Source organism: Leptonychotes weddellii, chromosome 3 (assembly GCF_054177405.1).
Source record: "Leptonychotes weddellii isolate Sample4059 chromosome 3, ASM5417740v2, whole genome shotgun sequence".
Lineage (NCBI taxonomy): Eukaryota > Metazoa > Chordata > Mammalia > Carnivora > Phocidae > Leptonychotes > Leptonychotes weddellii.
The window spans coordinates 96,944,589-96,968,493 of NC_138371.1; the positions used below are offsets into that span (position 1 = coordinate 96,944,589).

Below are 23,905 nucleotides of genomic sequence, written 5' to 3' on the forward strand. Positions count from 1 at the left end.
GTCCCTTCACTCTACGTCCTATAATAGAAGACCAGGCTCTCCTGGCAACCCCCAGGTTAGTTACTTACTAACTTCTGCTGGCAAGTCTCACTATCTCCCTTTACTGGGAATAAGCAAGAAGGCATGTGATGGGTTATTGCATTTGGAGACTTCATACCTGATGAGATTTTCATGCGAATAACTTTGATATTGGTAAATTAATAATAAAGTGCCCAATATTAGGACTTCACATAGGATTCCATTTTCTGAACTGGCCATGCAGTAACCGTGTTTCAAGAGGATGACTAGCAGTTAAGGAGAGAGTAAGAGCAAAGTGACAATTGACCATTGACTGCACAAGAGCATGTGTGACAAAGGTTGTGTCAGGGTTCGTACGGGAATGAGGAAGCATTCACACCTCATGCTGGAGGGCATTTCTAATGCCAGAAGCCAAGGCGGAAACAAATATCTCTTCAGTGATACAGTCACACAACCTGGAAAGAGCAAGAACACATCATTCCTATTTTTAGTATATGTGCTGCCAAAGCGAGCACGAGAGAACACATCATTCCTAAAAGAAGGGAACAGGACATGAGGGTGTGATTGTAACTATCAGGGCTCCACCTGAGAGCCCCACTCTGCTTGTGGTCAAGGTCAAGTCGGAGTGACAGTTTTTCTCTACTGTTGCCCTGAATCCTTGAGTTGTTCTTCTACTCTGGAGGCCACACTGGCAAAGGAGACGGAGTGGATAATGGCATGGATTAGTTTTCCTCTTTGCCAACTATTGGGATCAAGCGACAGAGGCGGGGCCCTTTTTATACTGCTGTCAAGTTCAGGGTAGTCTTCTAGCCCAATTCAATAACTGCTCCTATGAAGTTCAAATAGATATAGGACATCTGCACTTATAATGATATAATGATGTCATGGACACCGTACTACAAGCCAGAGTAGAATAAAAAAGAATTCAGCAGTTTAATTTTCCTTTTTACACCCCTAAAATGTATCACTTAGGGAATAGAGTCAATGCTGTTGTAATAGTGCCTTATGGTGACAGATGGTAGCTACACTTGCGGCGATCATGGCATAACATATGAACTTGTCAGATCACTACATTGTACACCTGAAACTAATGTGACACTGTGTGTCAATTATACTCAAATAAAAAAATGATAAAAAATAAGTGCTAAAAAAAAGAATGCCTGTCAGCCAATAGTGTCCAGTGCCTATACATATCTCTCTCATTTCCTTTTCTCTAAGTGCCTGCCTGAAATCCATTTCCACACATATCCCTGCATAGCAGTTAGAACACAAGCCTGAGCGGGTTTATCAATTTTAGGTTTTTTTTGTTTTTTTTTTAAAGATTTTATTTATTTATTTGATAGAGACAGCCAGAGAGGGAACACAAGCAGGGGGAGTGGGAGAGGGAGAAACAGGCTTCCCACGGAGCAGGGAGCCCGATGCGGGGCTCGATCCCAGGACCCCGGGATCATGACCTGAGCCGAAGGCAGACGCTTAACGACTGAGCCATCCAGGCGCCCCTATCAATTTTAGTTTTAACTCTGCAGTTTGCATTTTAATTACCCTCTGCCTTATTAAATATATCTTATTAAATTAAAAAAATGTATTTCTAATTAGCTCTGAGCTGCTAGTCCTTCCTTAGCTTTAGTTTGTACTGTTTTTTTTTTTTTTTTCCTCCTGGGAAAACCCTTTGAATGTCATTCAGAAAATTTAAGTATGATTGACAAATGCCTTGCATGGGGCTTGAGAGTATTAATAAAGTCACTGCTTTAGAATATACTCTCACACAAAGATATTTTTATGCAAGAATTAGTGATTGAAATTTCTTTCTCTCTGTGTGAATGTATTGTATCTGTGAGAGTTTACTATGTGTACTGTCATATGCATATAGCATTTAATGTAATATTCACAACTGCCTTGGAGATTTTATTTTTACTCTTCTCCTGATGAGAAAACCAAGAGTCAAAAAAGTTGCGCTCCTTTGCTCATTCATTCACTCAGTGAATTCAGCAACTTACTAATAACCGTGGGAGCTATGTCAAGGTGCTGTTTGTAATTCACTGATTCTGAGATTACTACAATGCACAAATTTGGTTTAGGTTACTGAATGCCATTTCAACCATACCTTTAAGAAATACTGTGTTCCGAGGTGCCTGGGTGGCTCAGTCGTTAAGCGTCTGCCTTCGGCTCAGGTCATGATCCCAGGGTCCTGGGATTGAGCCCCGCATTGGGCTCTCTGCTCAGCCAGGAGCCTGCTTCTCCCTCTCCCACTCCCCCTGCTTGTGTTCCCTCTCTAGCTGTCTCTCTCTCTCTGTCAAATAAATAAAATAAATCTTTAAAGAAATACTGTGTTCCATGCACTATGCATTCCAGTTTAAAATAAAGATACAGTCTATATCCCCAAAGGAATTACAGTCCTAGTATGGGGACAACAGAGCGAATCACAAGGATGGTTAGGATTAGCCCTCCAAGTTCATCTCCTTTCTCTCCCACTCTACTGCTTCTTTTAAAAGAGACCCCTAGACAGCATGGTGTTTGGCAGAGCACCAGACTTGAAATAGGTCTCCCTGAGGATTCCTGATATTCCCTGTCAAGGTTACAGAGGCAGAATTTGGTTGTTGCTCTTGTTAGTTATTGCTCAGACTGCAGTTAGGCAAATTAATGACATCTTCCCTATGATACCTGGTTGATTACGATCTTGCTGCCATTCCAAGTCATCAGTGGGGTTGGCTGTGATGTGATGTATTTGTTGAAGCCAAGTGAGTTGCTCTGGTGGCAGCTAACCCAGATCCTTCTACTTTCCACTGATAAGTGTCAGTTACTGTCCCATCTTAGACTCCTAGTTTGTGCCTACTCTATTTAGCTGCCTAGTAAAGAGTACGAAGAACATCAGCACCTTCAGTATGACCAACGATTCTTCCATTCAGAAGCCAAAATGCTGTTTACTGTCAGGGAATGAATGCCTAAGTGGAAGTTGCTGAATGCTGACTCAAGCACTCTCATTTTCTTGTGCATTCTCCTCCATGCTCTCCCTGGTGAGCCCCCTTCTATGTGGTTGCTTTCTCTTATAAGCACACAGGAACTGAACTTCTGTGATCCTTACATTTCTTTAACTATAGGGGGAGACATGGGGGAAGAAAGATTACCTAGTGCGCTGTGTTCTTATGTAGGAACAAAATCAATGAACAGTTTTGTCAAGAACCATATGCATGATATTTTATAATAATAAAAATAACAATAATAATAATGATGATGATGATGCCATTTATCCAACAGTATGACAACAGTAAAAGGTCTGTGCTCAAATTCAGTATGTTACTGCTTGATGTGGGATGAGAACAAAACAAACTATTCTGAGAAATACTATATATAATGACGTTCAAAATTAAACTCTCTGATTCCCAGGGTTTGCTGGTGAGGTGGGGAGCCCTATATGGGCTGGCTACACAATTATAAGATGTACTGCAAGTTCAGAAAGTTTGAATGTACATGTGCGGGGGTGGGGGTGCCTCCTTAGTGAGGAAGCTGGCTCAACCTTCCTGATGATATGTGCAGTGAGCTAAAATATGCAGAGGCCGGCCTAGGACGTGTCTGGTGTGGAGCAGCCCCACAAAACTGGGAGCTATTATTGTGCCAGGGGCAATACTTGGTTTCAGAAACCCGACATATGCGGTGATAATGGGAATTAAATCAGAGTCACTGGACTTTCATCAGAGTCTCTGTAATCCGGTCTCAACTTGGTAATTTCGTGATTTAGGATTTATGATCCAATTTAAACTCTCCAAAATTAAGTTCTCTTATTTTTAAAATGAAGATAATACAGATTTTCTATCTCACAAGGATATTCTGTTCAAGTGAGTTGATGGATGGGCTTGGTAGTCTTTTTCTGTCTCCCATCATCAAAAAAAAAAAAAAATTACTGATCCAGTTTCTATCATCAGAGCTTAGTTCTGCCCCTTCTAGAACTTCATGAACATAGAATCATGCAGTATGCCCTCTTCAGAGCTGGCTTCGTTTGCTCAACACATGGTTTGTTGTAGGTGCTATTGGTTATTTTTTACTACTGAGTAGTAATCCAATCTACTAATATTCTGAGTTGGATTTACTAGTTTTCTCACATCTTGGGATGGAAATGTAGATTTTTTTTTAACTTGACTTCTTTCTTTTTATGTAAAAAAGCATTTAGAGCCACATACTTTCTTCTAAGGTCTCCTTTGGCTGTGTTCCAGAAATGCTGATAAAAGTGTTTTTATCATTATTCAATTCAAACTATTTTCTAGATTCCATTTTGATTTCTTCTTTGACCTATAGGTAATTTAGAAGTGTGTTGACTAACTTCCAAACACTTGAGGGTTTCCTAAATAATTTATTATTATTAATCCTGAACTTAATTGTGGTCAGAAAACAAAGTATAGTTCTTTATGGTATAGAATAGGGTCTTTCTTAGTGAATGTTCCATGTGTGCTTGAAAACAATGTATCTAATCTGCAGTGGTTCAATCTTCTATGAAGAGTAATTAGGTTGGTTTCACTGTTTGAATATTCTATATCCTCACTGGCTTTTCCTCCCACTTGCTCCATCAGTTATGAGGGAAGATATTAAAAGTCAACTGTAACTGTCACTGCTGTGTTTCTTCCCTTTTTGTTTCTGTCAGGGTTTGATTCTTGTATTTCAAATCTCTGTTTAGAAGCAAACACATTCAGTTTTGTTTTTTGTTTTTGTTTTTGTTTTTTCTTCATGATGAATTGACCCTTTGTAATTTTGAGAAGTTGTTATCTTGCAATATAGCCTCTTTGATATTAATACAAAAATTCCAGGTTTTGTATACCTACTGTTTGCATGTAATATCTTTTCCCATCCTTTATTTTTAACCTGTCAGTATCTTTACTATTAAAAAAAAAAAGTATCATATACAAAGTACACAGATGAGCCTTACTGTTTTGTCCAGGCTAACAATTTCTAACTTTTCTTTAGAGTTGTAACTCATTTTTCTTTTAATGTAATTATGTTTCTTAAAATTAAGTCTATTAGAAATTCCTTTTTTTCTTTTTCTTCTTTGTGATTTATTCCTTTGTTTCTCTTTTCCTGTCTTATTTTGTGTTAAACTGGGATTTTTGTTGCTGGTTTGTTGTTCTTGTTTTATTATTATTATTATTATTATTATTATTGTTATTGTTATCATTTAATATTCCATCCTTTCTCTTTTATTGGCTTTGTGGCTATACCTTTTTGGTTTATTTTTATGCATCTTTAACTTATCATGGTTTACATCAAATTGCTATTATATCACTTTACATAAATTGTGGGGCCTTATACTGGTGTAATTCTATTTATCCTATATCCTATCTTTCATAGTTTTATTGACATATGTTTACTTCTATATATGTTATAAATCTCACAATACATTTTTATGTTTCCCTTAAACTGTGCATTAACTTAAGAAGTTTAGGAAAAGAAAGAAAGCTAGTCTTTTATTTTTACCCACATATTTATCCCTTTGAGTACTCTTCATTCCTTCTTTCCTGTAACTTGACAATTCTATCTTGAATCAGTTTCTTTAGATTGTAGAACTTATTTAGCAATCTTAGCAGTGGGGGTCTGTAGGCAATAAATTATGTCAGCTTTTGTTTAATGAAACTATGCTTATTTTTTTCTTCAGAACTGAAAGCTATTTTTGCTGGGTATAGAAAGCCAGGTTGATGGTGTCCTACTTTCAGCATTGGTTGGTCTCCACCATTTCTTATGAGAAGTTGGCTGTCACCCTTATTGTTTTTCAGTTATCTTCAGCATTTGAGCTGGTTTTGGGTGGGTGGTAGCTTCAATGCATCTAATAGAGGTATACATTATTCTTTGAGAAACTCCCTCTGCTAAATTCAGAATTTTCATGAGAGTCAGATTCTATTTGACATATGTGAGAACTTGAGGATTTTCTTGGAGTAACATATGCGGATTTGCAATGATGCTTTGAGCTTGGGCATGGGAATGAGATGCAATAGTATCATAGACCTCACTGAGCCTCCTTTTCTCTCTGCAGACCTTTGCAGGAAACATGAATGCTGACAGCGTGATGCACCACAAGTTACTGCACTCAGTGAGAGCCCGCTTCGTTCGCTTTGTGCCCCTAGAATGGAATCCAAGTGGAAAGATTGGCATGAGGGTGGAGGTCTATGGATGCTCCTATAGTAAGTGTATAAATGTACCATCATGCTGGTGTGTTGTGAGCAGCCTTCCCCACATGGTACTAGTTTATCTACAATTGAGTAGAACCAGTTTGTCTCAATTGCCATTGAGATGGCAGTCTCAATTGCCATTGAGATGGCAATCTCAATTGTTTTAACGTTCTTTCAAGTCTCTAATAACTTCTGCACATTTGAAAATGTAAAAAACCCTTCTGCGTAGGAATGAAGGAACTCTGTGGTGATAACATGATAAGAGCTTAACAACACAAAGTTCAAAGTTTTAAGAGCTCTTGGAGTTTATGCATCATTGGTCCTTGAAGTAGAAGAGTAATCTGAGCTCCATTCTTTCCCAGAATTGGGGTGAGGTATTATAAATTCGCCCCTCCTTCAAAACCATGAGGAAAAAAGGTTCTCCCTCTTCACATGTTCTAGAAGAGGAGGAAAGGGAACGTTTCAACCCAGTGTTACCCAGGGAATGCTTCTTTCCTGGAATTATGCTGGCCATCCATTTGTCTGTGAGTTGTTGGTACTGAATGTAGAAGTGGTGCTTAATCTTGCAAATAAGAAAGGTTGTAAACATGGGTAGAGCTGGCAATCACTCTAGAATAAAGTAACAATTATGCAAGAAATGTAATCTTTCCTATAATTCTCCCCTATACATTTTATATTTAAATCTAAAATTGCATCATCATAAATTATTTTTCTACTTTAGCAGTGACACCTCCTGCTTATATGCCAAAACCCAGTGACTTCCAGTAAATGAACACATGTGATTGCTACCACTAAAATTAGTTCAACAAGTCCTGTTGAAGTGTCTATTTGGTTACATGCTGGTACTATTTTCTGTAATGTTGTCAACTGAATGCCTGTATCAGAATCATCTGGAGTTGTCCTTAAAAATGCATTTGCCTAGTCATGTCCTATACATCCTGGATTAGGATTCTGGGCATAGGGACCCAGAAAGCTGAGTATTTAACAAGCTCCCTATGGAAGCTATGGACACAGAGTGTCTAGTAAAAATACATTTCTGCATGGAGGGGATTTACTTGTGAAATGATTGTCTTTATCCTGAACAAGCACTTCCAGAAAGAATGTGTTAATACAACAGATACATCAACAAACCATTAGGCTAGGGAGACACTGCCTTCCACAAAGCATAGAATGTCTATGAGGGTATATGCTTCCTATCCGGGGATATCTGGCACACCCAGAGTCTCTTGTTACCTTTTCTCTTGATAACAGTTGTCACTACTCTGAGGTTTATTTTTAAGTACAACGTGAAGCTTTCATGCTGAAGTTAAAAAGATTATTTATATTATAACTTCACCAATCTATTTAGGTGTAACAATCTTATTACTATTTAACTTGTCCTCATTGTTTTCTGCCAGTCCAGCCTGTTGTCCTTGCTCTTCACGCACATTGTTCTGTGTGCGTGCACAGAAAGACTCAGAGCATCAAGTTAAATAGCACACTGTAGGGTGAAAGAGACCTTTGAGCAGCATCTTCAGCTTTTTCTGTTGCTGGATCCCTTTGAGAATCTGATGGCAGTAAAGGACCCTCTCTTAAGGAAAAGTGCCCACAGTAACATTTTTTATAAGTAGACTTTTCTACAATATTAGGAAGTCCACAGATCTGGTAAAGCCCAATTCTTGACCAACCTAACAGACCCTGATTTGGAATAGCCCAGTACTACATAGATTCCTCTCCAGGTAGACTCCTTGCCTAATGAATGCATCCCCTCAGGGGAGAAGTTACCTTTTGGTACCTAGTATGAGTGATGGGATATTAGCCACCTGGGGGAGCTGCTGGACCCAGAGGTCTATGACCATCCTCAAGCCAGGACCTGGTCCTTTTCAGTCACTAATCCCGGTGCTTTGATGCTTTTTCCTGGGGGAAAGGGGGGGGGGACGCATCCCTCATTTCTATCTAAAAACACATCTCAGCCTGTCCTCTGGATCCCAACTCTCTTTCAACATCATCTTATCCCCCATTTCGACTGGATCATTCCTAAAAATATAAAACTTTGCTGGACAAGCTATCATACAAAGCAGCAACAACAAAAGCCCTATGGCCCTACTTAGCAGCTACTTCTCCCTCTCCACCTTTCTTTTCCCAGAATAGCTTCTCTCCAAATCTTGTCCGTGGTTACTGACTCTACCTGCTCACCTCCTGGCACACTGCGATTGATTCTATTCAGTCTGTACACATGTGGTGTTCAGTTTAAAGTGTCAGCTTGGCTAGGCTGCAGTCTTGCTACTCAAGCAAACACGAATTTAGGTGTTTCTGTGATGTGGTGAACATCTACAATCACTGGACTTTAGGTAAAGGAGATTAGCCTTGATGTCTGGGTGAGCTGGATTCAGTCAGTTGAAAGGTTTTAAGATCAGAACTGAGGTTTCCCCGAAGAAGAAGAATTTCTACTTGTGCTGTGCAGCTTCAGCTCCTGCCAGAGTTTCTGGCCTGCCCCTCCTGACCTGACATAACAGGTGAATTTTAAACTTGTCTAGCCAGCCCCCACAATTGTGTAAGCCATTCCTTGTAATATATCTATATCTGTATCTGTATCTGTACCTCTATCTATCATCTCTCTCTCTCTCCCTCTCTCATCTATCGTCATCTATCATCTATTATCTATCTATCATCTATCTATCTATCTATCTATCTATCTATATCTATCATCTATCATCTATCTGCATATCTATTATCTATCTATCATCTATCTATCTATGTATCTATCTATCATCATCATCATCATCAATCACCTAGTCCTATTTCTCTGGGGAACCCTGACTAATGTAGAATGCCCCACAGAAACTATTTTAGTCAAGACCACCAGTGACCTCCACATCGCCAACTCCAATTGTCACTTCTAATATTTCTCCTTCACTCAACCTCTCAGTAGTATTTGGTTCAATTAGCCACTTCCACTTTTTAAAAACCTGGTTTCCCTTCTAGTTCACTGTGACCTATGCTAAATCTCAGGGCTCGGTCTCAACTTCTTTACAGTTCATAGTAGCTCAGTCAGCTCTGTCCTCCAAAACACATCCCAAATCCATGTACTTCTCCTGCTTCCAGAGCTGAAGCCTCTGGTACTCACCTTGCGTATTTAAATAGACTTCCAGCTGGACTTCCTGCTCCCTGCCACAGTGTCCCCAGACCTATTTAACAGGCAGCAGCCAAAGTGATCTTTATAAAAAAGAGATAAAATTGCATCATTCCCCTGCCTGCTTCACTTAAAATAAAATTGAGACTCCTTTCTGGCAAGTAAAGTTTCTTCTTGGATGCTCCATGCCAATCTCTTAAAATTCCTTTTACTTCTTTCTGTCCTTAGAGGCTTTCTTGCTATTCCTGGAACATGCCGGGCTTTTTCTACCTTAGGGCCTTTGCACTTTCTCTTCCCTAAGCACAGAATAGCTCTTTCCAAGAATTTACATAGTTAGTTCCTTCAGCCAATGCAATTTTCTATTCTGATGCCACCTCCTCAGAGAAGTCCTCCCTGGTCACCTCTCTAAAGTCTCCTGCCCTACTTCCTGTGCATCAACCATCATCCCCTGGCTATATGATGTGATTTTATTTTCTTCCTGGTGCCTATCACAAACCAGAATCATGTTCTTTTGTTTTGGCTTATTTGTTTGTTGTTTGCCTCCCCAAATCCCTGAACCAGAATATAAGTTCCATGAGAACAGGCACCTTGTCTGTTAAGTCTCAGTACCCCTTAGGCACAAATAAGTAGTTAATAAATATTTGTGGAATGAATGGATACATATATCAGTCCAATCTCAGCATGGGCAACCATGTAATTCTTCTGAAATTACTTGTTAATACACCCACTGTAGTTTCTGGGGAACTGTTTTTTTTTTCCTATGGGCTTATAAATCCTTTTCTCAAAATTCCATTTGAGTATGTTGCTCAAGATTGGTAGAACTTACAGTTCTGTAATTTCTTAAGACTTCAAGTTTTAACATTTGGAAATACCTGCATATTCATTCATTCATTCATTCATTCATTCATTCCCTCATTTATTCATTCAGTTCACAACTTTATTTAGCACTTAAGATATACCAAGCATGGGTTACCTGGGTGGCTCAGTAGGTTAAGCGTCTGACTTCAGCTCAGGTCATGATCCTGGGGTCCTGAGATCGAGCCCCACGTTGGGCTCCCTGCTCAGCAGAGAGTCTGCTTCTCCCTTCCTCTCTCCCTCTGCCTCTCCCCCTGCTTGTGCTATCTCTCACTCTCTCTCTCTCTCAAATAAATAAATAAAAGCCTAAAAAAGAAAAAAAGATACACCAAGTATCATGCAGAGCCCTAAGGGATATAAGAAATAAACAAGGTCTTTTCCTGGACTTTTATAAGTCCTGTATTTCTTTTTTCTTTGAAGCATTTTTTTGTGTGATTGCATATAATTAATTAATTATATAATTTTTTCTTTGACCTATGCCTTCTCCGACTAGACTAGAGTCTAGACTTCGAAAAGGCAGTCACTGTGCCTGTCAGGTATGTTGGGTATGCAGTACACTTTCAGTAAGCATTTGTTGAATGATTGACATCGCTGAGAGTCCAAGATGGGGTAACGAGCATGTAAATAAAAAATGCCAAAAAGGATTGAATGTGCCTGGTAGGAATCTTAGAAGGGAGCCAAATGGAGAGAGAGGACAAAGTAAGCAAGTGTCACTGTTGGTATCAGAAAGATTCAGGAGATATCGTCTACCTCAGCGGGCTCTCAAAAGTTGAGTAGTGACTTCCCCAGCACAGAGAGGATCCCCAGGCAGTAGGAGGGGCCGGTACATAGGGAGGCAGGGGCAAGGCCTCCGGGTTTTGTTGTTTTAGTGTATAAGAGGCAATGACAGGAAAGTGGGAAATGAAGACACTTGCCTCTCTCTGCCCCAGCATTTTCTTGCAGTAGCTTAAAAAATTCATCTGGCCTGTGGGAAGGAAGGCAGTGATAGTAAGAGATAGAACTTCCTCTTTTCTGAGCTCTCTTGGGCTTCACTTCCTTCTTAATATAGTCCACCCTTTCCACGTTGAAAAGCATTCTCCCTGCTGGAGAAGTCAAAGCAGGCCTTCCCTCACTGTCTTTCAGTCATCCATCAACATTGCAGAGTCGACCCCAATGGGAAGTTTTGTTCTGTTTCATTTGCTTTCTTTGGCCCTCTTCTTTCTTTCTTCAAACCTGGCTTGAAAATCCCATGCCTGCAGATTTCTTTTGCAAACCTCAGTCACGTGATCCTGTGGGTCCTGGTACCTATGTGCCTTGGCCTGCCTACCCTTAGCCGTGCTTGTCCCTCCCCTTTCCTCAACCAGCACCTCAGCAGCTGTTCTGGTGATCTCCCTGCTTCTAAGACCTTCCCGAGAGGAGCACTGACTCACCTTTCAAGGGCTCCTCATAGTATTTGGAGGAGCCCACAGTTCTCTGCACCTCTCATTTGCTGCATCCCCTATATTCAACTTCCACCGGGTGTACATGTACAGTTCCCTACAAAGACATGAGCTTTTCTCCAGATTCCGTGTTTTCATATTTGCAGCTGCCTCTTTTTTTTTTTTTTAATCCTCCTTCTCCTTCACCAGGCTGACTTCTGATTGCCCTTCAACAGCCAGATCAAATATCACCTACTTTTGAAATCTTTTTGCCTCCTGGACCTTGTCATGTGATCCCCTTTTAGGTTTTATGTTTCAGTTCTAGGTTTTATCTTGTTAAATTCAAGTTACCTGGTGCTTCCCCACCTAATCACTGGTCTGTTCTATAAGATGGGATCATGTCCTACCTTTCTGCTACCCAGGACCTAGATAAGTGTCTGAAAACTGCTGTATGCTCCATGAATATATTTTTTTAAAGATTTTATTTATTTATTTGAGAGAGAGAGAATGAGAGAGAGCAAGCACATGAGAGGGGGGAGGGTCAGAGGGAGAAGCAGACTCCCTGCCGAGCAGGGAGCCCGATGTGGGACTCGATCCAGGGACTCCAGGATCATGACCTGAGCGGAAGGCAGTCGCTTAACCAACTGAGCCACCCAGGCGCCCCAGCTATGTAGTATTCTTTACTACACGTGTGCTTTTTATTTTATTTTCTTTTAAAGAGTTTATTTATTTATTTGAGAGAGAGAGCACATGAGAGGGGGGAGGGTCAGAGGGAGAAGCAGACTCCCTGCTGAGCAGGGAGCCCGATGCGGGACTCCATCCCGGGACTCCAGGATCATGATCTGAGCCGAAGGCAGTCGCTTAACCAACTGAGCCACCCAGGCGCCCTCTCCATGAATATTTAATGTGTATTTAATTTTTAGATCTAGAGGCTAGCCATCCTCACTCATTTTTGAAAGTTTTTATTGCATGTTTTATTTTATTGTATTTTATTGTATTCTTTTCAAATTATAATACTTTTTTCTATAATACTCTTTCTAATGAAGGCCTCCTTTCTCTTGCGTGTGTGTGTATATGTATATATATAAGTAATAAAAATTATGAGCTTATTGGAGTCTTCCTTATACATGGGTTTCTTTAATATACTCATTTTCTCCTTGAATAAGTGAGATTATCAGTAGTTGCAGTTCCCAAATTGAATGTGTTTAGAGCCTCCTTAGGCTATTCTGGTATTATGCTGCCTTAAAATCTCGAAAAGTAAAAGCATATCTCCATTTTCCTTAAGTATTAATGTTTTAAAAATCTTTTCTTCTTCATCACCTTCATTCCCTTTTATTTATTTATTTTTAAAGATTTTATTTATTTGAGAGAGAGAGAGAGCGCACAAGTGGGGGGAGGGGCAGAGGGAGAGAGACAGGCAGACTCCCACCTGAGCACAGACACAGGGCTCTATCCCAGGACCCTAAGATCACTATGTGAGCCAAAACCAAGAGTCAGATGTTTTAACCAACTGTGCCACACAGGTGTGCCCTGCCTTCACTCCCTTTTATACATTCCAGGGTGACTGTCTCTTTTTATGGAAGTTCCCATTGCTTTCATGTCACCAATGCCATCTTTTCGCCATGGTCACAAGGAAGTTCAAAGCAACTGATTCTTTTGTATGCTCAGATATAAACAATGGAACAAATGGTCTGTTCTTGAAAACATGTACCTCCCAGCAAATCCTGTTGACTTCTTTGAGCTTTTGTTTTCTCATCTGCAAATCACAGTTGTAATTACTTTAAAGACTATGCCGTCACTTCAGAGTTATTCTGTATCAAGCATAGAGCAGAGTATATAGTCAATAGTCTGTGTAACTGACAGTTAGTACTAGTATGAATGTAGCTGTGTATCTATAGAGGAAATCCCTGTATTGCTACTACATGTTGCCTTTTGGGGAAACATTAACCTTATCCTCTATTAGACAAAGGGCCTCTTTCACATTCAGATATGTTCTGCTCTTGTCTCTACTACCACTGGGATCTCAGTTCTCAGCAGCGTTCAGGTTCTTTCTGTGCTCAAGAATAGGATCAAATGTGTTCTCCCATGGCATTCTACAAAGACTAAAGTACAAGGTCTTCACCTGTTACAGTTGCTACTGCTAAATAATTCCATGGAGAACCAAGAAAATAATTTTTAACATCCTTCTAGATAGTTATTCTGAACACGTTATACTCTCTTCTTGCTGTGCACCGAGTTCATTATGGCTCTGACACATTTTCCATGTATGGATGTTTGGCAACCAAGCTTGCTACATTATATTCTCATAAGAATCCTTGAATACCTCCTCCATTACCATTTTTCCTCCTGTGTCACCACTGTTGTCAGATGGGGTATCTGGTTTTTGAATTTTGCATGGGTGTTTTCTCCTTCTGATCAATTTTTAGTTTGATTCGTTTTTGGCCAAACACGTTTCTGTGGATGAACCAAGTAAAAGACATGGGTCCTGCTACATCATTGAGTTGCTGATGTAAAGATGCATGCTTGAAATAAAGATGTCAATATAGAATTGTGCAAGATAACTCATCTCCTGTTGAGACTACAAAAGAAGAGGTGGGGGAATGAAGAGCACTATTCTGAGTTGTGATTAATGGCGACTCTTTTTGGGAGAGAAAGCCAGTATCTTCCCTGTTGGTGGCAACTTTTCCAACATTAAATTACAATTTCTATTAGAAATGTCACCATCATCATCGACATCCCCCTCCCCACTGCCATTTAATATGCTCAGTATGTGCAACACACTCCAAACCCCAACAGTCTTTCAAATAAGAATGACTGACTATTCCTATGCACTATACAAAGAGAGACTGAAATTTATAAAGGCGAAGTGTCTTTTAGATAAGTAATTTGCATCCTAAGCCAAATATTTCTTCTGAGCTCTAAAAATATATATTCATTTGCCTGATTGATATCTCAATTTGGTTATGTCATAAATAGCTCAAATTTAACATATCCCAAAGGGAACTCTTAAAAAAACTTGTGCCCTCTAGCCATGTTCAGTTTCTTCTGGATGTTAAAAATTATTTTCTTGGTTTTCTATGGAATTATTTAGCAGTAGCAATTGTAACAGGAGAAGACCTTGTACTTTAGTGGACTTCCGTATCTCAGTAGATAACACCAGTTGTCCAAACCAGTCACGGGAACTTTCTTTAAATCTCTCCTCTCCCTTATTTACCATAGCAGATCCATCAGCAAGAGTTCTATCAGTATTACTTCCAAAATTCATCACAAACATGTCCATTTCTTTTCCTCCAGCCTGATTCAGTTACATCTCCTATCACCTGGATTTTTAACTCAGCAATCCACTTTCAATTTTTTTTTTCTTTCTTTAGTCTTCAGCATTATCTCTGCAACAGTCAGCAGGATTGTCATAAAATTCAGAGTTGAGCCATACCCTGCTGAAAACCTTTCACTGGCTTCTGCCTGCACTTAACAAAACCAAAGTCATGTGCATGAAGAGGCCCTGGAGGATCTGGCTTTCACATACTTCCCTGACCTCACCAACCCACAATGTCCCCCCCTCCCTACTTGGGCTCAAGTACTGTTGGCTTCTGTTCTGCCTTCTATCATGCCATGCTGCCTCCTATCTCAGGGTCCTCAAATGGGTTCTTGTCCCCCATTCATCGTGTCCACAATAGCTAAACTGTGAAAGGAGCCAAGATGTCCTTCAACAGATGAATGGATAAAGAAAATGTGGTCCATATATACAATGGAATATTACTCAGCTATCAGAAAGGATGGATACCCAAATTTTGCACTGACATGGATGGGACTGGAGTAGATTATGCTAAATGAAATAAGTCAAGCAGAGAAAGACAACTATCATATGGTTTCACCCCCTCTGCCTTCTTGAGCTCAACTCTTATAAAGGCTTATAAAGAATGGATATTTATTTCTCACAGTTTTGGAGGTTGGAAAGTCCAAGATCTAGGCATAATGAATGTGGTGTCTGGTGAGGGCTCACTTCCTCGTTCATAAATGGCTGTCTTCTCATGGCAGAAGGGACAAGGGAACTCTGTGCCTCTCTTTTATAAGAGAACTAATCCCATTGATCTAATCACCTCCCCAAAATCCCACCTCCAAATACCATCACACTGGAGATCATGTTTCAATATATGCATTTTGAGGAGATACAAACATTCACCATATAGAATGAATACATACATATACACACACAGAGAAAGAGAGAAAGAGAGAAAGAGAGAAAAGGATAGAACTAAAGAGATCAATATAGATATCTAGTAGCTATTTACAAGTGTATTTCATTATGAATTACCTGTCTCACCTACCAGTTTTCAAGCTCCATAAGATCAAGGGCCATATCTACTTACATACCCATTCATAGCACAGAATGAGGCCCATTTCAATTAATAACAATTGAATTTATTGAATGAACAACTTCCCCAAAATGGCACAACCAGTGGGCTTCTGAGACAGGTTTTGAACCTGGTTCTGTACTGTTCCTATATCCTTGGGCTTTTCATTATAAATCTGAAAGAATTTAATCATATGACATGGGAAAATCTTATTAGAAAGAAAGCATCATATTTTGTCTCCTAATGCCCATATTGTTGCTTTATTCACAATGCCCAAAGTGAGCAACCCTCAATTCCTGAGCATACATAGCTAACATGTCCAGGGACAGAGTTTAGCTACTGCCCAATCCAGGAGCTCCTTACTTCTTTATTCCTTACCTGCATTCTCAATTTTTTTTTAAGATTTTATTTATTTATTTGACACAGAGAGAGAGATAGAGAGCACAAGCAGGGGGAATGGCAGACAGGCAGAGGGAGAGGGAGAAGCAGGCTCTCTGCTGAGCAAGGAGCCCAATGCAGGGCTTGATCCCAGGACGCTGGGATCATGACCTGAGCTGAAGGCAGCCATTTAACCGACTGAGCCACCCTGGTGTCCCTGCATTCTCAAACTTAACTTTACATAAGAATCACCTGGGGGATATGCTATTTCTAAATACTAACTAAGGCATAATCTCTGGGTAGAGGCCCAGCAAAAGTGATTTTTTGCTATTCTTGGGTGATTGTTATATGGAGCCAGAATTTAAATCCCTATTCTCAAATTCCTCTTCTAACTATGAGAGTCATTTCATTCTTTATCTATGTTGTCATTTTCATGCCTGTGATTGCAAATCTTGAGGGTTTAAAATGAAATATAGACACTATTAAAGATAGTATACAGTAATATTAGATGCATAGGTGTACTCACCGCCAGAGATGCACACCTAGCTTTATCGCATACTGGTTGTAGAATCCTGGACTATCTTGGGTCTTCTGTGGACACAGTTTTAATGAAAACAGAGGTATAAATAATGCTTGTTTCTATATGCAAATTGCCTGAAAGAGTGCTTGGCATATGATAAGCATTCAAAAAGTATTAGCTATGATCATCATTATCTTCATCTGTATTTACACTGGTCACCACACTTCTCTCCATTTTTCCTTTCCCCTCTTATTCAGGACCACATTCCACCTGTACCTCAGAGGAAAGAGGCAAACTTTTTTATATACCCTCATCAGACCATCTGGTGACTTTAGGCTATATGGACTTCTGTCTGGGGCTTCTACTTGAATTCTTTTCCATATGGGAAGCTAATTAATTTTAAAAAGCATTATAGATTCTGATAAGACATAATGATCTGTCAGGCTTCCCAATGTCATTAAAAATTACGACCATTATTTTATACCTCAAGTTGCCTCCTTCCACCCAAAAAAAGACTTTGCCCCTATTTGGTTAATTATGGCCAAGTGGTGTCATCCAAAATTCATCAGCCTCAGAGCTGAAGTCATATTCTCTTTCCCCAAATAAATCTCTTTGTCATCCCACCTTCAGCTGCTCACTTTGTTGTTGTTCTCATCCTCTGGGGCCATTTGTCTTACATGGTAGAGGCCACAAAGTAGTAAATTTCATCTTTGGCATGTTAAGGCCCATATCACAGGGGACCTCAAAAGGCCAGGTTTATAGCTATGCAAACCCTGGAGGGGACAGGATGACAGCAGTCAGGCTGAGGGCTTGGAGACCCCAGTCTTGGAGATCTCCATGATCTCTTGTTGCAATTCTTTCATTCTGTAGCAGAGGAAATTGGGGTCCAGAAAGGTCTAAAAATTTGAGTTAGTTAACTTCTTCTTTTCTCTTAGTTCATAGAAGAATAACCAAAATAAAATAAAATAAAATAAAATCTCTTCTGTGAAGAGACCAATATACATATATATCTGCAGTAAGAACACATTAACTCAAAAACACAGCGATATTCTACCTTAAGGCAACTTTTCTGATAAATCTGGAATAAATTTTCTTATTGATTGAAGATCTTAAAAGTCCTTCAACAGAAGGTGAACATTACTCAGTAGCTCCCCTCTCTGCTAGGCTTGGAGTATAGAAACAAACAAAACAATCCCTGCCCTATAGGAATTCAGGATTTTTAGTCGCTACAAAAGGCAAAACATACTTCTAAACATGGAGGTTGAGTAAACCAAGTGTTTTATAAGGCTAGCAAAGGAGGGGAAATTCCCAGCTAATGATTTTTCCTGGTGAATTGATGTTATGCTGTTCGCTGTGTGCTTTGACCGAGTGTATGGCTCTGATTCCTGGTACCCGGATGCTAACGGTTGTGATTTTAAAGGAACCTTAAGTGGCAAAATGAATTAATAGTGAGATCAACCGCTTTATGCAGCAGTGGGTTTCCTCAAAAACGTCCAGGACTTGCCCCTTACAGTTTTTGTTTGTTTGTTTTTTGTTGTTTTAATTAAATTTTTATTTTTATTTACTCTGTCCAAATGGTCACTGTAGTGGTTTGTTCCCCGCACTGATTTCCTCGCGCTCACTTTCACAGATTGTATCCAGGTAGAATCATTAGCAAGGAGTATTCAGTAACCCGCTAAATTGAAACTGTGGTAAATCTTATTTTAGAAAAAAATACCAGCTAGTTTTAGGGTGGGAAATAGCAGCTCTTTTCTCCATTTTTGTCACTCCAATGTAAACGTGTCTCCTTGCACAAAGACCCTTTCACAGGGAACATTTGTGCGTTGTGGCTGAAGATGATTGATGGTCTATAAGGTGAGGGGACAGCTCATAATTGTGTTATGCTATTTACACAACAAGGGCTGGATGTTCGGATCAGCCTTTGCCTTGATCATTCCTTCTCGGAGCTTATGAATAAGATTTGTGAAGCAGCACTCCTTTAACAAAACTTTGTTAATATGTTGCACCTCAGTGGCTGTAACCTGCCACTTCACATGGCCTCCCTATGCCTTTTACTTGGGGTGACCCCATGTCCCAACTGGTTCTAATCAGTCCTGGTCCATGCTGTTGTCCCAGCTGAATTATCCAATGCTTCCTTGAAGTCCCACAGGTCCCTACTTGGGAACAAGGTGTAGGGGCCATAATTATGCTTTCCTTTATCACCTCTTTCTCCACCAGAACAATTCATGTGCTGGGTTTTCATGGTACTGTGTCTGAGTCCCTGGAGAGAACAACCCATGTCTCAATTATCTGCATCTCATAACTCTGCATAGTGACCACAAAGAGCAAAATATGCCCAATATCTGCCAGTGAATTTAAGAAAAAGTAAATCAAAGGATATCTACTTTTTTTTAATTTTTTTAAAGATTTTATTTATTTATTTGAGAGAGAGTAAAAGAGAACATGAGAGCAGGGTGAGGGGCAGAGGGAGAAGCAGGCTCCCCACTGAGCAGGGAGCCTGATATGGGGCTCCATCCCAAGACTCTGGGATTATGACCTGAGCCAAAGGCAGACAATTAATGGACTGAGCCACCAGTCCTATTTATGATAATAATTATGATAATAATAATAATTATCATAATTATTATTATCATTATGTCTTATCAGAATTTATAATGCTTTTAGAGGGTTATTGAATAATTACCATTATTATCATTATCATGGTAATTATTATTATTATCATTATTATTATTGCTATTGGGTCTCTACTAATTAGTAGAAAATTCCTTAAAATGATTACTTTATTTGGGCCTAATCTTTGGAGTTAGCGAACAGTCCAGTTGAACTACAAATGTTAAGTGTGCTCAGAGCTGTCGACATGTCTAAGATATCCAAAAAAAAAACTAGGCATTTTAAGAAGGCACATCTGACAGTCAGAGCTAAAAATTCTATCTGCTAAAGTTAGGATTGGAATTCAAAGTTTTGCCTTTTTTTTTTTTTTTGTACTATGACTGTTTTTCATGTTGTCTTCTTGAGATCTATTCTGTGTATTCCCTGCTATCATACATAGAAATGTCAGAAGTTCCATAAGGAAAGCGATTCTTGGGGGTTGTCAGCGCTAACTTTGGAAACTGACATTGCTTTCATAGTTCATCTGAGGTTATCAGGAGCTTCTGATAAGGCCTGGGAAAGTCAGGATTGGTGGAAGATCTGTGTAAATTTGAGCTGACTGTGGAAACCTTTGTGGTTTGTGGATTGCTTGCTGGCCAAAGCCTTGGAGTCCTCAGTGCAAGTGTATGGTCTGAATAATAATCATTTTTCTTATATAATGTATCATGAGCTAAGCTTCATACTGTAATTATATTGAAAATCATGTTTACTGTGAACAGCCAAAGAGTCTGATGGGACTAATTGTCTCAGGGTGAATCAATGGTTTGTCCTGTCAACTCTGAGCTGGGGCTTTCCTGTCTGTGAGAAAATAGAGTCTGTGTCACGGGCCCACGCCAGAATCCTTCTCAGCTCACTTGGGGATTCTAGCTTGGAATCTTTTATTCAGTGGAGCCCTTGTTTTAGCTGGATTGTTGACAAGCTACCAACATCCATCAAATATGCCAGAGTATGCCTCCAGAACTCTTTCTTTCTCAGAAAACAAGCTATGACAGCTGGATCAGCAATTATGGGCCCAGTGGGACATCGGCCAGCACTGGCATTTCTCAGCACCACTGGGATGGAAGGGAGTGTGTGCTGGTTTTATCTTGACCTAAAACGAGAGCTTTATGAGCTGTAGGATCTGCCCTCATCCTGAAGACTTTTTGGGTCCCCAAATGGGCTCTCCTTCATATTCTAGAGAAATCTGCCAATGTATAACCACCTTAAAGAACTACAAATTGAGTTGAATTGAATTCACGATAATGAGATCCTAAACATTGATTTTGAGAAAGAGGAAGAAATTGTCCACTCTGGGAAGTAAATATCTAACAGCTGTGTTCTAGCCAGCATTGTTGATAAAATAAGAAATGCTGAAAGAAGAAATTGGGTAACTCCACTGGGGAGGAGTGGTATGGGTAGCCAGGACTGGAATGCGGACTGACCGAACAATACAGATGAACTTTCAAAAAAACAGAGTTCGTTCTAAAAACCAGAACTGGCCATACACTTTCCCTACTTAAAAATACTTTGACAGTTGTTTTTCCGTTGACCTCAGGGCCACATTGAAACCCATATTATTTTTAACAAGATGCTCCATCATAAAAGTCCTGACTCTGTCCCCAGTCTCTGGATTCCCTACTGCCTGATATTCTGTGCTTTAGCACAGAGCTTCTCAGACATCAGCTGGCAGAATCACCTAGAGGGCTCAAAACAACTCAAATTTCTGGGTCCCATGCCCAGAATTTCTGATTCCATTGGGCTGTAGTGAGGGCTGAAAACCTGAAACTCCTAACAAGCTTCTGGTGCTCCCAAGGCTGCTGGTGCAGAGAGCACACTGCTAGAGCCAGTCTGCCAACAAACCTGAATCCTTGCAGATCTTAGATCTGACCCAATGTCCTCTCCATGCCTCACACAGACAGCTCCTTCCCTCTGCTGGCAAAGCCCTGTCCCCACACTTCACTTGCCTGATCTTCACTCAGCCCTCAGGACTCAGGAGTAGCATTGTCTCCTCCTAGAGAGGGCTAGGCATCCCTCCTTTGGGAACCCCCAGCACAAAGTGCTTACCCTCTTCCCAGGGATATGTGATTGTGTGTTTGCTGTCTCTTAGCTTAGCCCTTGAGAGCAGGGACTTCTATAGAGTTTATCACTGTCTACTTGTGCTGAACACGGGCATTGCCATGTTGAGGGGGTTCAACAAATTTTGAATACAAGTGTGTCTTACAGAAATGAGACCACAGAAATAGACTAGGATAGCGGACTTGAACTTAGTGGAGATAGTGAGGGTGGGGAAGGCAATGCATGTCTACTCTAAAAAAGTCTATGTGTATGCCTTTGGGCAAGGTACATAATCTTTCTGTGCTTTGATTTCCCCATGTTACAAATGGGAAAAAATATGAACTTTGCAGGACTGTCAAGAGCATTAAATCAGGCAATGTATGCTAATTTGTTCCTTTATTTCCCTTAGAGAATGGATTACTTCATCCAGAATAAGAAATCTCTATGGGTGGTGTAGAAAGGCAGCAATAAAGAGCAAGAAGATACATTTAGTTTTGTCAGTTACTTTCTTGGTGCCCTTAAAACTACATTTTGAGGTAATTACACACTTTTCCACCTGCCAGTAGGGGCCTATCTCTACACACCTTCCAACACACTCCATTTTACTTCTTTTCTTTTCTTTTTTTTTTCTTTTTCTCTTCTTTTGCTTTCTTTTCTTTTTTCTTTCCTTCGTATTTTTAAAGAGAATCTTCTTTCAATTTGCTTGTAAGACATGAGGAAGGTGTTCATGTCCATAACCAGACTCCACACCACAAACTAAGTCCTGAAAGTGCTGAACGAGAGAATCGCGACAAAGAGGTTACAATAAGATCTAAAAAGGAAAAAGCAGCATATAATAGAATTGTTTTTCTTAAGAGCCACAATTTAAAAATATGGGCCTTTATTATTTTCATTTGAAATCTGCTTATCCAAGTGAAGTTGGGAATGCTGGGTACTTCACACAGCTCCATACTGGGAGGAAGTATTAAGTATTCAGCTGAGGAAGGTTTTAATTCTTTTATAAACATTTTTTTTCTTTTTTAACCTCCTGTTTCTCCTTCTGAGAAATGGCTGATGCATTTTGGGTGTGACCCCATATTGCAAAGGTTCAGGGTGTTTGCCCGAGTTCTCTTAGATTGGCGAAATATTTCTCTCATTAGCTGTTGGTGGTCTTAGGAGGAAAGTTTTCACTCTCCACCAGACCAATTCTTTGCTTTCTAAAGGGGCCCTCTCACTTATGCACTGGTGAACATGTGTATGTGGGTCCTGTAGGCATCATGTCCCAAGTGGCTGAGCGTGTGATTGAGCAACCAGGCTTTTCAAAGTTGGGGGCAGGTGATGTGGCAGGAAGTCAGGGGACAATCAGTAGTATTACCTTTGGGCACAGGTTCCTTACTGGGTCACTAAGTCATTTCACAGGTGTTTCTGGGCAGCATAATGTTCTGGGCCCAGTGTGGGGCTCTGAATTAATGAGGTGGTTAATACACATCTGGCCCCTGCCCTCGTGGGAGTCGCTATCATGCTGGAGAGCTGGACTATGAACACATCGGGAAACAACCAAGAATCAAATTCTTGGGAGTTGGGAGGTGAATTATGAAGGAAGTAGCAGGTTGTTTAGGGGAGACTAGCTAATGGGAGGAACCTGTTAGGAAAGGCCAACCACCTGCCTGACAGCTGAACATCAGATCCTCATGAGAAAGGGGGCAGCCCTTGTGAAAGTGCTCAGCACACACAGAACAGGTTAAATCAGATGGGACAGGTTGGAATCCAGGCTCTGACAGTTGCTAACTTCATACTTCTTCATCTCTTTGAACCATAGTTTCGTCATTTGCAAAATTGGAATAATAATAGTATGTTCCTCATAAGTTGATTGACATTAAGTAAGTTCACATGTGGAAAAAAAATTACACCATTACAGGGCTCCTGATATGTGCTCTGCATATGTTATCTGGATTAACCCCCACATTGCACATGCACACACGTTGAAAGCACACTGTGCATAAAGGGGAGTCAGGGTTTGGGGACGGAAGTAAAAGATGAGATGGGAAAGCAAAAAGCCAGATCACGGGAGAGAGAATATAATTCTTAGTGTAAAGGGAGTTCACTGAAGGGCTTTAGCGAAGGCCATGTGTGATGTTACTTATGTTTTATGAGGATGAGAGAATGGGTCAGAGGGAGGTAGCAAACGTTGAATCAAGGAGGGCAGTTATGAGGCTATTTTAAGAATGTGGCAAGTGATGATGTAGGCTTGAATGCATACCTGCTCAGTGTTATATGACAGACACCAAATCAGACTATGTTCTTCATATCATCTTTATATGGCAATGCACAAATCTTTACCACTGTAGTAATGCCTTTGGATTAATAATGGATGGAGGGGGGTGGAATACTGAGTGATTCTACATTTCCAGGTATGGTTTATGTAATTCTCACCACGACTTTGTAGGGTGAGCTTCTCT

General features: G+C 40.2%; 1 protein-coding gene across 2 annotated transcripts in view; it reads left to right on the forward strand.

The window, feature by feature from the left end:
* The window catches only part of CNTNAP5 (contactin associated protein family member 5), a 741,254-nt gene that overhangs the window by 316,914 nt on the left and 400,435 nt on the right, over positions 1-23,905 (forward strand). For both annotated transcript variants that reach the window (XM_081814618.1, XM_081814619.1), the window contains exon 4: positions 6,032-6,179. In XM_081814618.1, coding sequence (XP_081670744.1) covers positions 6,032-6,179 — 148 coding nt within the window. The remainder of the gene's footprint in view (positions 1-6,031; positions 6,180-23,905) is intronic.